The sequence below is a fragment of the Poecilia reticulata genome, chromosome 16 (genome assembly GCF_904066995.2).
Source record: "Poecilia reticulata chromosome 16, P_reticulata-male-v2, whole genome shotgun sequence".
NCBI classification, from domain to species: domain Eukaryota; kingdom Metazoa; phylum Chordata; class Actinopteri; order Cyprinodontiformes; family Poeciliidae; genus Poecilia; species Poecilia reticulata.
In genome coordinates this window covers 31,063,422-31,080,446 of record NC_088845.1, presented here as the reverse complement: position 1 = coordinate 31,080,446, position 17,025 = coordinate 31,063,422, and the positions used below count along the sequence as shown (strand labels likewise).

Genomic DNA, 17,025 nt, shown 5'->3' with positions numbered 1-17,025 from the left:
CTACATAAATACCAGACAAAGTGAATCACAGCAGCATCATCAGCCGGTGTAACGCTGAACTGATGCGGAGCCATGAAGCTACAAACACTGAATAGAAGAAGAGCTGCCATCGATACAGTTGCAGCTAAACATGGTTTAATGTTACACAAGACAGTTTTACCAAGTTGCTCAAAGTCTAAACTGGTATTGTTGTGGATCTAAGGAGTAAAGCTTACCTTCGACCAAACGCCCCCCAAAGGCATCCCAGCGCCCCCCTTTTGTAAAAATGTCCGCCAGCGCCCCCTGCTGCCCTCTGAACGCCCCCTGGGGGGCGGTACCGCCCACGTTGAGAACCGCTAATATAGAGCGTAACACTATGCCTATGTAAGATATTTTATTAGTAATTTCTTTCTGCAGGTCTGTTTTGTTATAGGAAAGTATTGCAATATTCAAACCCGCAATTTAGCAAGATATGTAAAACAGAGCTAGAGCACCAATCGAATCCAACTTTATTTATAAAGCACTTTAAAACAACCACAGCTGATACAAAGTGCTGTACAGTAAAACACAACATAATAAAAAAAACTAAAAAAAAAGAACCAAAAATAAATAAATAAAAAATAAAAAAACTCTTACAGTTTAAAAACAAAAACATACAATTTAAAACTATTTTACTTAAGAGCCAAGTAAAATAGATGAGTTTTAAGACGAGCTTTAAAAGTGGACAGTGAAGGGGCCTCTCTGACCTGCAAAGGCAGGTCGTTCCATAACTTTGGGCCCATGACAGAGAAGCCCTGTCCCCTCTGAGCTTCCTTCTGGATCTCTGTACCTCCAGGAGCAGCTGATCTGCTGACCTGAGAGACCGATAGGGTATGTAGGGGTGAAGAAGCTCAGAGCGGTAAGCCGGGGCAAGATTATGTAACGATTTAAAAACAAACATAAGAATTATAAAATAAATCCTAAAATATACAGGCAGCCAGTGAAGTGAGGCCAGGTCAGGGGTCACATGCTCCCTCTTTCCAGTTCCTGTTAAAAGTGGTGCAGCAGCATCTGAACCAGCTGCAGATGTGAGAGCAGCGACTGACTGACTCCCAGATAAAGTGCATTACAGTAATCCAACCGAGTCGAAATAAAAGCCTGGATCACTGTTTCAAAATGCTGCCTGGAAAGAAAAGATTTCACTGACGCCCATCGCCTTAAATGATAAAAGCTGGACTTAACCACGGCTCTGATTTGGCTGTCCAGTTTAAAATCACCTTAAAACCAAGATCTGTAATAACAGGTTTAAAATAAACCTCCAAGGGTCAAAGGTCAACAGAGGAGGACTCACAGGTGCCACTGGGTCCAAACACCACCACCTCTGTTTTGTTTTCATTAAAATTTAAAAAGTTCAAGGCCAACCAAGCTTTAATATCACCAAGACATGCCAGGAGATGTTTAATGGAATATACATCCTTCTGCTTCAGGGGCAAATAAATGTGACAATCATCAGCATAACAATGAAATGAAATCCCATGTTTCCTAAGGATAGAACCCAGAGGCAGTAAATACAGAGAGAAAAGCAGAGGGCCCAGAATTGAGCCCTGCGGGACACCATAAGGCATTGAAGCAGCAGATGATTCAGAGTCACTAATTTTCACTGAAATAGTTCTCTCCTCCAGGTAAGACCTGAACCATTTAAGAACAGTGCCATCAATACCTACAATGTGGTGTAATCTCGATATTAAAATGTCGTGGTCTACAGTATCAAAGGCAGCAGTTAGGTCAACTAGGATCAGAACAACATGGTGACCAGAATCACATGCAAGAAGGATGTCATTAAAAACTCTTATTAAAGCAGATTCTGTGCTATGAAGAGTTTTAAAACATGACTGGAAAACCTCCAGAATGCCATTGTCATCTAAAAACTGTGTCAGCTGACAGGACAAAAGTTTTTCTAAAACCTTAGAAAGAAAAGGCAGCTTAGAAATAGGCCGATAATTAGCTAGAACAGTCGGATCAAGGCCAGGTTTTTTAAGCAATGGTTGCACTACTGCATGTTTAAAACTAGAGGGCACCACACCTGAGGACAGACTGCTATTTATAAGTGCAAGAACAGGCTGCAGTATGCTAGATAAAATATCTTTAAAAAATTGTGGACGGACAGAATCACGGGGGGAACCTGATGGCTTAATGCAGCCGACCACGTCCTCTAAAAGTGAGACAGTCACAGACTCAAACTGAGTGAAAGCAGCAGAGCAAGGTACCGAAACAGAGGGGTCAGAGTCAGGAGCTGTGATAAGAGCCCTGGTACTACCAACCTTTTCAATAAAGAAACGCAGCAAATTATCACACATGTCAGGAGAAGCTTCCAAACAGGCATTTTGTGGGATATTAAGTACAGAGTCAATGGTGTGAAATAAAACACGCGGATTATGGCTGTTTGAGGAAATTATATTTGGCAAATATTCCATTTTAGCCTCTTTAACTGTGCTCTGGTAGAGACGCCAACAGTCTTTTAAAATCTGAAAAGTAACCTGCAGTTTATCCTTTTTCCACCTTCGTTCAACACGGCGACATTCCTTCCTTGCAGCACGAGTTCTGTCATTAAACCAAGGCTCAGGTTTAATCCTTGGCTGCCTGGTTTTTAATGGAGCAACCGAGTCCAGGATGGTTTGACAGGAAGAACAGAACCAGGACCAGAACTCTTCTGTGTCAGAGTGGAGGAAGTCAGATGATCCACAGAGCTGAAGAAAAGCAGTAGAGAACTGAGTGGCAGTGGAAGGGTTAATACTCCGACAGCGAGTTTTAACTGCAGTTGGTGTCAAACTAACTGAATAAAACAGGCAGGTGATCCGAGAACACAGAGTCACAGATTTCCAGGTTAGTCACAGGCAGACCGCAGGAAATAACCAGGTCCAGTGTGTGTCCGTGCTCATGTGTAGGACCGGATACGGCCTGTACCAGGTTAAAAGAGTCCAGAAGGCTTAAAAAATCCTTTACTAGAGGCTTATCAGGACAACACACGTGTATATTGAAGTCTCCAACAATAAGAACATGTTCATAGTTAGTTATAATCCCAGATAAAAAGTCAGAGAAGTCGCTAATAAAATCCTTATTATATTTGGGGGGCCGGTAGACGACAGCACAGAAAACTGGGTTTACGTGTCTCATTTCAAATGACGTAAACTCAAAGCTGAGGAAAGACGTCTGTAGAAAACACTGCTTACATTTGTAGTCCTGTTCGTAAACCGTCGCTGTGCCTCCCCCTCTCCCTGAGGTGAATTAAAATAAGAACAGTCCACCGGTAAAAGCTCAGATAGAGAACTGGACTCACCAACACTCAGCCACGTCTCAGTCACACACAGAAAATCCAGGTTTTGGTGACTAAAAAAGTCCCGAAGAATAAAAGTTTTATTTGCAAGCGACCTGGCGTTTACCAGGCCAATCCTGACAGGAACTGGATCCTGGGCTTCGACAGGTCGGGAAACCCGGCACAGCGGTTTCAGGTTTTGGAGACACCGTCGGCGGGTGTTGATTCGGGAAGGGCAGGGCCGGCGGTGTGGGGTGGCTTGAACTCCGACCACTGGTACCAAGCAGACGTTGACGGGATCCAGGAAACGCCGAGGCACCCGAGAGCCCAGAAACGATCCATGTGATGGTCGGATGAAAGGAGAACAGTGCGTCACGTAAACCTTCAGCTTCACCAGCCGGCCACTTCGTCTACCACAACGACGATGACGTCTCCTCCGTGACAGCAGCGCAGGAACCCGGAACAGGTGACTCGGAATCTCCGACAGAAGCGGAGGCAAGGATTGTTGGCCAGCAACATCGAATAACAGCATATTCTGGGCCACAGGTCTAGTAATGTGTTGCGATCAGACACCAGCAGGGACTCCGTAGATGACACAGGTCAGAAACAGTACAAACCAACCAAATGAGAGAACAACAGACGAGCAGCCACACACACTGGCGCCATCTTGGATCGGTTCCTCCGATTCCTATTGAGCAAAAATTGAATTGTTAATGCATGTCACCATGAGAAAAGCCTACTGAATTTTGCTTAAAAAAAACTTTAAAAAAAAATTAAATCACATATTTGACTCTTGAAGTTAACTTTTTTTTGCAAAACAAACTTATTTGCGCTTGTCATAAATCTTTTCTTGCTTTTCTAAGTTTTTGTTTGTGACTCAAAGTTTTGCTTGTGATTCTCACATGACGCCTTGAGCAGGGCCTAAAATCACAACAAAATATTTATGATGTGTGCAAATAAATGTTTATGTTTGGTAAAAAAATGAGTTAATTAATTTAAAAAAAGTCTCTTAAACAAAACTTTTTTTTAAAAGGAATCATTACAATTCCAAAAGTTTTGATTACAATTTTATTTTACTTAACTGAGGTTATTTATTTTTTCATCAAATAATTGGGAAACACATTTTTAATTCATACTCTGCGAACCAGACCCTAAACTTAAAGTCTGGTTTGAGTTTTTTCCCCTTCATTAATGACACACTTTTATTACATTCATTATATCTATCATGGTAATTCAGGGTGAGTTATTTTTAATTCTAGATGAATATCTTTGTTGGACTTTTATTTAAGTGTTATTCTCCTTCAAGATACATTTACCTAACGCCAGAATAAATGAAATGTACATCATGCAGCAAAGGAAATTAGAAGATCAGACATATATCCATTATGGAGATGATCGGTTTTGGACGGGCGATGTGCCTCGTACACAGGGAAGAAGCTTTTAGTTATCTTGCTTTGCTAGCAAAGTCGTCAGCTAGCAGCTAGCTAATAGCACAACAACAACAGTCTAATGTCTGTATGATAAAAATACTGAATCGATAGATAAGAACAGTTTCTCCTCACCTGGCTGTCTCCTCCCACTCAGTAGTTCTTCAGAGAAAGGCAGACGCAGAGGCCTGTCAGTGTCTGTTGTATTTCATTACCTCTCTGCATAAACCGCGACTCTAAGCTGAAGTAGAAACGATACTTCAACGTTTTCCATCATCTGACAAGCAGCAAGTCTACTCCACTTTATTCACCAAAAACCTTTTTTTTTATAATTCACCAAAAACTGTTCTGAAATGTGGAACGTTCGCTATGTTGAGCTCCAGTTAGCCGCTTTGTCACACTGCGCCAGAGGCAATTGCATCATGCGTCACAGGCAAAAGGTCAAAGGTAACAAGGTCACCAGAGGGCTTATTATGTTGTACAAAAAAGAAACAAAAAAACAAAGAATTTTAGCACATGTTTTTATGTGTCAGAAGAGGGCTTAGGAAATAATACAAAAAAAAAATTGACCAAAAGGGCACTTGGGGCAAGGAGCAAAAAGGGCAGGTGCTTAAGCCCCCCCAGCTCCCCCCTCTGCACGTGCCTGGACCATCTTCATCTCCACTGCAGCAAACAGGCAGCTCTTTTTATAGAGCACAGTCCACCAAAAGGTTGCATTGTGCCCTTGTTACACTGTTTTAATACTGTATATTAAAAATATATACTATTATATTTTACTAGTGTAATTCTGTAAAGACAAAATATGTCTGGTGGTCTAGCTCTGATTTACATATCTTGCTAAATTGCGGGTTTGAATATTGCAATACTTTCCTATAACAAAACAGACCTACAGAAAGAAACGACTAATAAAATATCTTACATAGGCATAGTGTTACGCTCTATATGGAGATGTTCCTTAGCTTTGATTATATCTCACATTTTTGTAATTTATCATTGTTTATTAAACTCTGAAAGCTGAGAGGCTGTTAATATTCTGTCCTAGAAGGTGGTTAGATGGGCCCTTTTTTTGTTGTTGAGCACCTGCCCCTTTAGTGGTCTCTGCACGGCCCTGATAGACATAATATAAGAATAGACCCTCATGGCCGCTCTTGTCTATTGTCGCTGACGAGATTTAGGGCGGCCATCTTGGAGAGGTCCACCACTCCACTCAGCTTATGTGTTTAGCAGCACAATGACGTATCAGCGCATTTAATCGATCATAACATGCTTTTTTGTTACTGGAAAGCATATTCAAACATCTATCAAAGCTACATTTATAAACAATTGTATTTTTTATTTGTATTGATACGTAGTTCAGCATATTTAAATTTCCTGAGTGGGGAAAACAATAGAATCCATCCATCCATCCATCCATTTTCTTTCACCCTTGTCCCTCAGTTGGGTCGGGAGGGTTGCTGGTTCCTCTCCATCTAACGTTCCGGGCGAGAGGCGGGGTCACCCTGGACAGGTCGCCAGTCTGTCGCAGGGCAACACAGAAAACAATAGAATAGGAATAGAATATTCTGATATTGATGTATGATGAGCATTTTACAAACCACACAGCCGTTCATAATTTAATTATAAATTATTTCGTAATAGCAATACATATTTATATAAATACATGACACACATATATATATTATATAATGACACAAATAAATAATGATAATAATATATATTAGAATATACATGTTTATATGTATAAATACATATAAACATGTATATTCTAATATATATTAATCATCGGCTGTTTTCCAGCCGAGGATTTCTAGCTTCAGAGTCATTCAGCAGCTGAGATTGAGTCCAAAATTTGTGCCGTGCAGTGAATCCGTCTCTCTCTAAAGATATTTCCTACTTCTTCCTCACATTGTGTCTTTAGGAAACCTTCAAATCAAAAACGGAAGATTTGGGAGCTATCTTACTTTTGACAGAATGAAAGAATAACTTATAAATAATAGTCTTTACCACCTGTGTAAACTTTCCTGGTCAATGTTATATAAGTTTTATATATTAGAGAATAATAATAATAATAATAATAATAATAATAATAATAATAATTATTATTATTATTATTATTATTATTAATAATAATTATTATTATTATTATTACAATAAAGCTGTAAGCGACATAAAATTAAAAAAGAAGAAGGAGATTTACGTCGATTCCGGCCTAAGCCGGAAACAGGAAGAAAACTCCGAAGATTGCGCTACAATGGAGGCGACTGTGTTTATCCTATCGCTTGTAGACTGTTGTGCACTGATTTTTCTTTCGGTTTACTTTGTATCCTTTCATTGTATATGTTTCTCGTGAATGTTGATGTCTCGTGAAAAGTAGCCTTTTCAGCTATAAGCTAATCGGAACTCCTGTATTTGTTTTTCTACACAATCTGTGTAGGCTACACCTTTAGCCACCCAGTTAGCCCTGGATAATGAAGCATTTCATACAGCCAAAAGACGGTGGCTCCTCGGAACTTGGTGGGGACACGGAAGCAAGTGGCGTGTCGCGGGTTGCTGCTGCTAGACAACAGTAATAGACTCGTGAAAACGACTAAAATGGTTTATCCCGGAAATTGTAAATATTCTATGAACTTTTGGCAGAATTTCATAACCGAATAAATCGGTTCCTTCTTCCTTTAGTCCACTTTATTTGTTGCAACTGGAATTGTGGAGGAATTATTTTCTCTTACTTAGCATTGGAACCTACAAAAATTGCAGCACCATAATAATCAATTAATACATTTCAAGAAATCTTTTTGATAAAGTTTTTCAAATTATCTGTGATTAATGTTGACTTTTTAGGTGTTAGAATGAATGACAGTTAACTGAGCTCCTTATCAGTGTCCTGTTCAGTATTGTAGAATAAAACACTTTTACTGTTTAAAAATGAAAACAAGATATTCTTCCTCGAACCAACCCTGGTCAAGTTAAATCCCGAATTTCAGGTTTAATATAAACATGAAACAACGGTTTACTTGGAAAATTCTTCTGACCTTCAAACACTTCATTTTCTGTTTGTCTAAATTTCACTTGTGTGCCCTGACTATGATTTTAACAAGAATGGAAAAATCTGACCATAGAATTAAATGCTGTGTAAGTTTATAATATCAATTGAAATCCTCAATTATCAATCTTTAGTAGAAATAAAACAGAGGGGAAGGTGCTTCCCAGAGCATCATCAGTAGTCCAGAGATTAAGCCTTAGATCCAAAGATAGGAACACTTCTGTCTCATGTATAATTTTCTCTGCGATAATTGACAGATTGTACCACAATAATAATCAAGAAATAACAGATGTGTCAGATGACAGAACGATATGGAAAATACTTTTCTTTTTAAAACAAAACATAACCTTTGTAGTATTTAACACCTTGACATTAATTTCAAGATTATCACTCTGTCAGATCTAGAATGTGACTACATTAATGCCCGAGCATGCTGCTCCAAGCTGAACAAAGTAAGTACCATCTCTGTCTTCTTGATTTCCAATGTAAGAACATTTTTTCCTTGTGTTTATGCTCCATTTTAAATATATATGTTTATAGTTGGTTATATGTCCTGAAATGTGTCTGTTTTTATACAATGAAAACAGACAATACAGCTTTTAATGGTTTAATGTTTCTAGTGGGTAATTCCAGAGATGGTTGGTCAGTGTCTCTCTATGATGCTCATGCTGGTCTCCATGCACTGGTTCATTTTCCTGCTCAACATGCCTGTAGCAGCCTGGAACATCTACAGGTAAGCCATGTTTTTTAAGCTAGTGTTAGTCTAACTGTTTGAGTGTGTAAACATTTGTAGTTGATATATCACAATACAAAAGCAAAGATCTTCACTCTAGGGTAATATTATAAGAACTGTTAATTTATATAGTTTGCCTGGTATTTTTATTGAACACAAACAACAGAAATGACGCTTACTGCACAATGATCAGTATATCCCCTTCTAAAGGTAAAATTAAGTTAACATAACTTTGGCACCCGGAAAAGATTTCAAACCTTGTTAAAAGACCAGTATTCTGCATGTTGAACTCCTGAACGCTTCCCTGGTGAGATCCACGTCACCAGGGAAGGAGATCCACGTCCCACTGGGAGGAGCCCAGGAGAAGACCCAGGACACACTGGAGGGACTATGTATCTCGGCTGGTCTGGGAACGCCCTACGATCCCCCCGGAGGAGCTGGCCCACGTGGCTGGGGAAAGGAAAGTCTGGGCCTCCTTACTTAGACTCAGCAAGTCTGGTTCTTTCTTTGAAATAAAATGTTGTTTAAACAATCATTTCAAAGTCTTGGGGCTGATAATTTGATTAATTTGTGTTAAAAGATTAACTTTATTTCTTTATTTGTAAAACCAATACCAACTATAACTACAACTATAACAAGACCCTCAGCGTTCCTCATTTTAGCACATAAAATGAGAGTTATCATAAAATTACACCTTTATTCTCATACAACTTTACTTAATCTGAAGAAGCCTCTGACTGAAGACACTCTGCTTTCCCAAGACAGTTACATGAAGAGGATTGTCAGGGTTGTCCATAACTTTCTTGATTTTATGAAAAATCTTTCTTTGCCTCATCATCTCCAGAGGTTCTACAGTCGTCCCCAGAACTGAACCAAAACAGAAACAACCTTCTTTATCAGGTTGTTGAGCTTTTTTATGTCATTTGTTGTGTTGCTGCTGCCCTAACAGATGAAGGGCAGAAGAGATGATTCTCTCAACAACAGAGATCTGCAGCGTCTTGCTGCAAACCTTGAAGGATCTTAGCTTCCTCAAGAAATACAAATATTTGCCCCTTCAAAGTAACTGACCTAATTCAGCATAGGTCCAACCAACTGGTAATCTTACAATGAGTGGAATGGAGATGAACTGAGTGCAGTGAGTGCGTCTCCAGTGATTGTAGTACAAGACAGCGGGTTCTGGAAGGTCCAGTCACTGGTTCATCAGGATTTCAGAAGAGTAAAGAACACTCCAAGATAAATCAGAGAAAAAGCTGCTGAAAATATCAGTCAGGGAATGGATATAACAAATCTCTAAGGCCCTGAACATCCCCTGGAGTTCAGTTTAGTTTATTAACAACAAATAAAAGGAATATGGCCCATGTGTAAATCTGCCAAGAATCAAATCAGGTTATCCTCATACACTCAGTGACCGTGAAGAAGGAAACGAGTGAGAGGACACATTTGATGTCAGAATTTATTGAGATGCAGCTGTTGTTAGGTAAGTAGGATGAAGTTTGCTAACCCATAAAGACCATATGTCACACGTCTGATCTGAGATGGAGACATGAATACAGTATTTCAGTACATGTTGCAAGCTTCTGTTTGACTCTTCTTCTGTTCCCATAGGTATGTGAAGATTCCTATGGGAAACATGGGTGTGTTTGACCCAACTGAGATCCACAACAGGGGTCTGCTTAAATCGTACATGAAGGAGGCCATGATTAAATTAGGATACCACCTGCTCTGCTTCTTCATTTATTTGTACAGGTAACAAAACCCTCACATTTTGTTTATAAACATCTAATTCTTTAGATAATGTCATTCAATATTATTTTAGTAAATTGCACAGTACTACTTTTTCCTCCATGTATTTGCAGCATGATCCTGGCTCTGATCAATGACTGAGGCCCTCAACAGAGTGACCACCCTCACATCTGTACTGTTTGGATGAAATGTCTCAGAACACTGTTGATTTGTGTTGTCAGGATCCAAGGTTTGCAGTTTGATACAGTTATGTGGTTAATATTTAACCATTCAGTGCTTAACACTTTCAAAATAGCCAAAAATGTCTTTTTGTATGGTAAAGAACCCTATATTATTTTTTTAAATACTTTTTTGACATGAGGGCAATCACATTTGCTTTTCATTGTATGTTGGTGTGAATATTTTTGTCTGTGCTTCAATTAGCTGAAACAAAAAAATGTAAGACATAGTCAATTACAAAACATTTCTAATAAGTAATGCATACAACTGATCCACTTAGCCTACTTTATTTAGTTTCATTTACATAGCATGCTCAACATATGAAACATCAGCCTGGCAGAAAGATCCTTCAGTGATCACAGTTGCAAGTAGAAATTGTTGAATAGCTCACTTTATTTGCAATAGCCCCCATTAAATATAAGATATGGTCTACTGCTGCTGTGCAAATATGCATGAAAAAAGTCCTTTGGACTCTGTTCATAGGGCAGGACCAGGAATTTGTATGATCGGGTTAAGGTTTTTAATGTTTCTCATTAAAACCCAGTGATGTAAAACCAAAAAGAAATGCTTATATGGTTTTTGCTATAAGATACAAAATTATAAAATGGAAAAATGAACATTTATGGTCAACATCTCAGCAAAAAAATGTAATTTAGTTTGATTTTCATTTGCCTTTGGGAAACCATGTTTTTATGTTTCTGGCTGCACCCTACTATTGCTTTTTGGGACTCTAGGTGGCACTGTTTTCCCTGTGCAACTCAATTTGCTTTCAAAAAAAAGAATGTGCTTTGTTAATGGCTCAAGTTTGCTTGAATACTGTAAATAAAGAAATAAAAACTAGGTATCTGTCAAGATGTGTAAGACTAAAATGAAATTTTAACAAATAATTTAATGGATAAAATATTAATTATCTTCTATTTACCCATTATGTAACATGAAAGACATGTTACATAATGATAAAGACATGTTACATGTTACATACATCTGATAAAAATATTTTTACACTGTTCCGCCACTGTTCAATTTGTGAGATTGGTAAGCAATGCAGAACATCATACTTAAACTCAAAAGGAGGAGACTGAAAAAGAGTATGTGTGGATGCTGTTATTGAATGTACTCCTTTGTTTACTGTCCATTTCTATAGTAAACCTGTAATTGACTTGTTACCATCACCCCCTTTACAGTAATACTGCTGTCATAACGTTTGTTAGTCTAGTCTGTATAAAGATGGCTGATTATTGATGGAAGTCTTAAAGAAGAAGTAATCATATCATGTCTTAGAATTGGCCATGCGTAACTTAATAGTTCACTTTCTCAAATAGGGAAACATAAAACCGGGACTTGTAATCAGATGGAAACAGTGGAACACGTCTTATTATAATGTAATAAATATTCAGAGGAATGTCAGAATGTGAAGTCAATATTAAACAGGGAGGAAAAAGGATTTTCTATAATAAATCTTTTAGGAAATTAGTCAAAATCTATTAGAAGTCAATTAATTAGATTAATTTTAAATACTAAGTTATTTCATCAAATTTACAAAGTATGAGGGTGTGTATATGTATGCATGTATGTGCATACACATGCATATATTTGTTTATGTGTATGTGTGTGTAAATAGGCACACATACACATACTATTATTAAATTCCCTTTGAATATCATTGATGACCACACTCCAGTCCAGTAGGTGGCGGTAAATATGTTGGTTGCCATCCGCCAATAAAACAAAAGAAGTTGTACTAAAGAATTAAACAACTGTCAGTAATGAAATGTTTTCATAAACACAAACAAATGCGTTGCATTCTCCGGTGAAAGTAGAGAAATACGTTTAGTTTTGGTTTTCACGGTGATCATGGTGATCTGGATCAAAAGGGAAAAAAACCCGCTGAAAATCACAAGTCAAGCTGCGCTGAGTGTTGAGCTTGAGGGGACATAGTAGTTTAAACAAGACCCGAGTGAATAATGAAACTAGACTGGCCAAAAGGACATCGGTCTTTTGGTTTTGTTTGGGTGGTTTGCTCTATCTTTCGGCTCACACACCACCACCTCAGTAGATGGCGGTAAAGGGCCATTTTAAGCTGGGTCGCAATAAACAGAAGAAGAAAGAAAACAGACTGGGGGAAAAAACACGGAAGCTTTGAGGCTGAGGGAGGTGGAGAGTCTGGTGATAAATACGATTTGAATTGGAACATGACAACGTTGGATTTAGAAAGAAGTGACTGTAATAGTATGGAGTGTAGTGAAGAGGAAGGAAGGAGTGGGCAGAATGAAGATAAAGAGTGGGACTTGGTGGGAAAGGGTGGAAAGAAGCAGCGAGCTGCCGAAAGAAAGAGGAAAAAAGGAAATGAGGAAAACACTGAAGACACCGATAATGACGGAACTGAGGAAGGAAAAGAAGCACCAAAAAGACAAAACCTGAACATTATAATAAGATTTGATGAAGGAGAAGGAGTCAAGAAGATTGATCCAATTAAACTAACAAAAGCACTAAAAACACATGTTGGGGAAATTAAATATGCTAAAATACTGAGAGACGGAAACCTTTTGATTGGATGTAATTCGGAAGCGCAAGTTGAAAAGGCAAAAAAGCTTGGATGGGTGTGTAAAGTTAAAGTCAGAGCAGTTGTTAAAGTGGGTGAAAAAAGAAATGATGAAAGCAAAGGAATTATCACAGGAGTGCCGTTGAGTGCTAACATGAAGGACTTAGTTGAGAATTTGATAGAAAGAAACAAGGAAATAAAGGGAGCATGGAGAATGACAAGGGGTACAGAGAAGGTTGAAACAGAAACTGTGTTGTTGGAGTTTGAAACAAAAGAAATGCCAAAGGAAGTTTTCTTTGGTTTGATAAGATTTAGTGTCAGGGAATACGTGCCCAAACCAGTGAGGTGCTTCAACTGTCAGGAATTTGGCCATGTTGCAAAAATGTGTAAAGGAAAAAGGAGATGTGCCCGATGTTCTGGAGACCATGAATATGGTAAATGTGGAGTTGGAGTTAAACCAAAGTGCTGTAGTTGTGGAGGAGAGCATAGTGTTGCTTTTTGGGGATGCGAAGTAATGAAACGACAAACAACTATACAGAAAACGAAAGTTACGCAGAAAGTAACATATGCAGAAGCGTGTAAAGTAGTTGAGAAAGAGAAACAAAATGGGAAATCTCTAACAGGTGAAAAGCAAATGTCAAAAATTATGGAAATGATTGAAAAGAAAATAGAAGAGGAAAAAAAGAAAATGGTGACTTTAATTGCAGGAGTTATAAATGCAACATCGGACGTGAAATCAAAAACGGAAAGGATTGAGATTTTTGTGAAGGCAGCATGCCATAGCTTAGACTTAAAGAATATTCGGTGGGAAGACATAAGGGGAGAGCTGTGTAGTCAAGCAAGTCAAGAAGGATAGTCTCAATATTACAATGGAATGCGAGGAGTCTTTTGTCAAATGGGCAAGATTTTAAACAGTTTATTTATGAATTAAAAGAGAAACCTGATATAATTTGTATACAGGAAACTTGGTTGAGAGATGGATATATTGCAGTTAGATATGATAGAGAAGAAGGAAATGGGGGAGGATGTCTTTCTCTGATTAAGGAAGGTATTCCGTATAAAATTATTGGAAGGAAAGGAGACTTGGAGTATGTTGCAATTGAAATATGGGTGGAAGAGAAGGTCATGTTGATTTTAAATTTTTACAATCCTTGTAAAAAACGTGAGTTAAGCAAACTTGAAGAGATGAATATGAAATGAAATGTTATTTGGTGTGGAGACTTTAATGCACATCATTCATTATGGGGTAGTGGAAAAGTAGATTATAATGGGGAAATTTTAGAGGAATTTCTAGATGGTAATAATCTGGTTTGATGGAATAATGGTAAGAAGACAAGAATTGATATAAATTCAGGTAAGGAATCTGTATTAGATTTGACATTTGTTTCTAGCTGTTTAGCTCCATTATGTGATTGGCAAGTCAAAAATAAGACATTTGGTAGTGATCACTACATTATAATCAGCAAAATAAGGATGGGCCAGGTGCATAGACCTGAAATGATAGGAGGAAAGTGAATATTTGAGAAAGTAAATTGGGAGGAATTTTATAACTTATGTGATAGGAACATTTTAAATATTAAAAATGATCAGAGTATTGAAAGTATGAACCAAGAGATTAGTCAGAGTATTTTAACTGCTGCTGAGGAGTCTATTCCAAAAACATCAGGGAAAAATAGGAGAACGTTGGTTCCATGGTGGAATGAAGAGTGTAGAAAAGCAGTTAGAGAAAGAAATAAAGCATTTAAATTGGTTAAAAGGTCTCATAATTTTCAACATTTAATTGAATATAAAAAGTCACAAGCAAAAGTCAGGAGAACAATAAGAAGGACAAAAAGAGAATTCTGGAGAGGTTTCTGTGACACAATTGGCAGTAGTACAAAACTAGGGAATGTTTGGGGGATGATCAAAAAAATGGGAGGAGATGGAAGGAAATGGAGTTATCCTATACTAAATAAAAATGATATAGTTGCTGTAACTGACAAGGAAAAGGCTGATATGTTAGAACATTTGTAGAGATTCATAGTGGGGAAAATTGATCAGTTAATGAAAAAGAGGGAAGGGAGAGAACTAGAAAGGAAAATGATGGAATCTTAAGAAGAAAGGAGAGTAATAATGATCTGATGAATTATCCTTTCTCTATTGCAGAGCTGAAAAGAGCTTTGGATAGAACTAGGAATAGTGCTCCAGGTAAAGATGAAGTGTGTTATATTATGTTAAGACATGTAAGTGAGGAAGTTTTAAATACAATAAGATTTGGAAGGAAGGGAAACTGCCTTGTAAGTGGAAAGAAGCTATTGTTATTCCGTTGAAGAAACCTGGGAAAGATCATAGTAACCCTGGAAATTACCGACCAATAGCTTTAACATCTAATTTGTGTAAACTGATGGAAAGGATGGTGAATGAGAGATTGACACAATATTTGGAGTCAAAACATTTAATTGCTCCTCATCAGAGTGGCTTTCGTAGAGGGAGAGGATCAATAGATCCCATTTTATGTTTAGAGGATGATATTAGAAAAGCTCAAATTAATAAGGAAACTGTTGTTGCTGTGTTTTTTGATGTGGAAAAAGCATATGATATGCTATGGAGGGAAGGGTTAATGATTAAATTACATCAGATAGGTATAGGAGGTAATATGTTTAATTGGATATGGGATTTTTTACGGGATAGAAATATTAAAGTTAAAATAGGATATCATGTTTCTAAATTATGTAAAATATAAAATGGAACCCCTCAAGGAAGTGTGGTAAGTCCAACATTATTTTCAGTTATGATAAATGACATTTTTAAAGATTTATCTATCAGTTTTGGTAAGTCACTTTTTGCTGATGATGGAGCTTTATGGAAAAGGGGAAGAAATGTGGAACATCTTATTATTAAACTTCAGGAAGGTATAGATAAAGTGGGTAAGTGGGGGGTAAAATGGGGCTTTAAATTTTCAATTGAAAAGACAAAAGTAATGTTTTTCACAAATAAGAAAATAGGGGTTGATAAAAAGTTGTATTTGTATGGGAAAGAGTTAGAAAGGGTTGATTGGTTTCGGTTTTTGGGTGAAGTTTTTGATAAGAAACTAACTTGGGGAAATCACATAGAACATGTTATGGAGAAAAGTAGAAAGGTTCTAAACATTATGAGGTGTTTAGCAGGATTGACATGGGGTGCAAGTTTTGATTCCCTAAAAAGTATATATGTGTCACTAATTAGATCAAGAATAGATTATGGGAGTGTGGTGTATGGATCAGCAGCCAAAACTAGGTTAAAAAAGTTACATGTTATTCAAGCCAGAGCAATGAGAATTTGTTTAGGGCCAGTTAAATCAACGCCAGTATGTGCTTTACAAGTAGAGTCAGGAGAAATGCCATTATGCATTAGAAGACAGCAGCTAATGGTCAATTATTGGATAAATTTAAAAGGACATAATGCAGATCACCCGGTTAAGAAAGTATTAGAAAAGTGTTGGGAAAGAGGAAAGAAACAAATTGATAGCTTTGGGTGGGTTGGGGATGATAGAGCGAAAATTTTTAATGTATATTATAAGGAATTTAGTCCAACTGTATTGTGGCCTTTGAGACCTACATGGACTTGGAAATATATCAATGTAGACAGAACACTAACACATGTTAAGAAAAGGAACACACTAGATATTTGCCAAGAATTTTATAATCAAATGCAGAATAAATATAATGATTACTTGCAAATATATACTGATGGGTCGAAAGACCCTAAAAGTGAAGCAACCAGTATAGCTGTAGTGATTCCTGAATTAAAGATTAATATTTCAAAAAGAACATCTGATTATTTGAGTGTATTCGCAGTGGAATTGTGTGCTATTTTAGTAGCTTTAGAATGGGTGGAGGAAACTAATAGGAATAAAATAATAGTTTGTAGTGATTCTCTATCTGCATTGATGAGTATCGGAAAGGGACGTACAAAAAATCATCAAAATATTCTATATGAGATTATGGCAGTTCATCATAGGATATGTGAATAAAATAAAAATGTTATATTATTCTGGACTCCTGCTCATGTAGGTGTTATAGGGAATGAAAG

General features: G+C 37.5%; 1 protein-coding gene across 2 annotated transcripts; it reads left to right on the top strand.

The window, feature by feature from the left end:
* The first annotated feature begins 6,913 nt into the window (after positions 1-6,913).
* cnih4 (cornichon family member 4) lies at positions 6,914-11,285 on the top strand. Of its 2 annotated transcripts, XM_008432803.2 has the most exons (5): positions 6,914-7,018; positions 8,122-8,190; positions 8,359-8,471; positions 10,077-10,217; positions 10,328-11,285. In XM_008432803.2, exons 1-5 carry the CDS (start codon positions 6,950-6,952, stop codon positions 10,353-10,355), a joined length of 420 nt encoding a protein of 139 aa, XP_008431025.1. In that variant the 5' UTR covers positions 6,914-6,949; the 3' UTR covers positions 10,356-11,285. The 2 variants fall into 2 exon arrangements, with proteins under 2 accessions (XP_008431025.1, XP_008431024.1); XM_008432802.2 differs by lacking the exons at positions 10,077-10,217; positions 10,328-11,285 and adding an exon at positions 8,784-9,006.
* Positions 11,286-17,025: the final 5,740 nt, after the last annotated feature.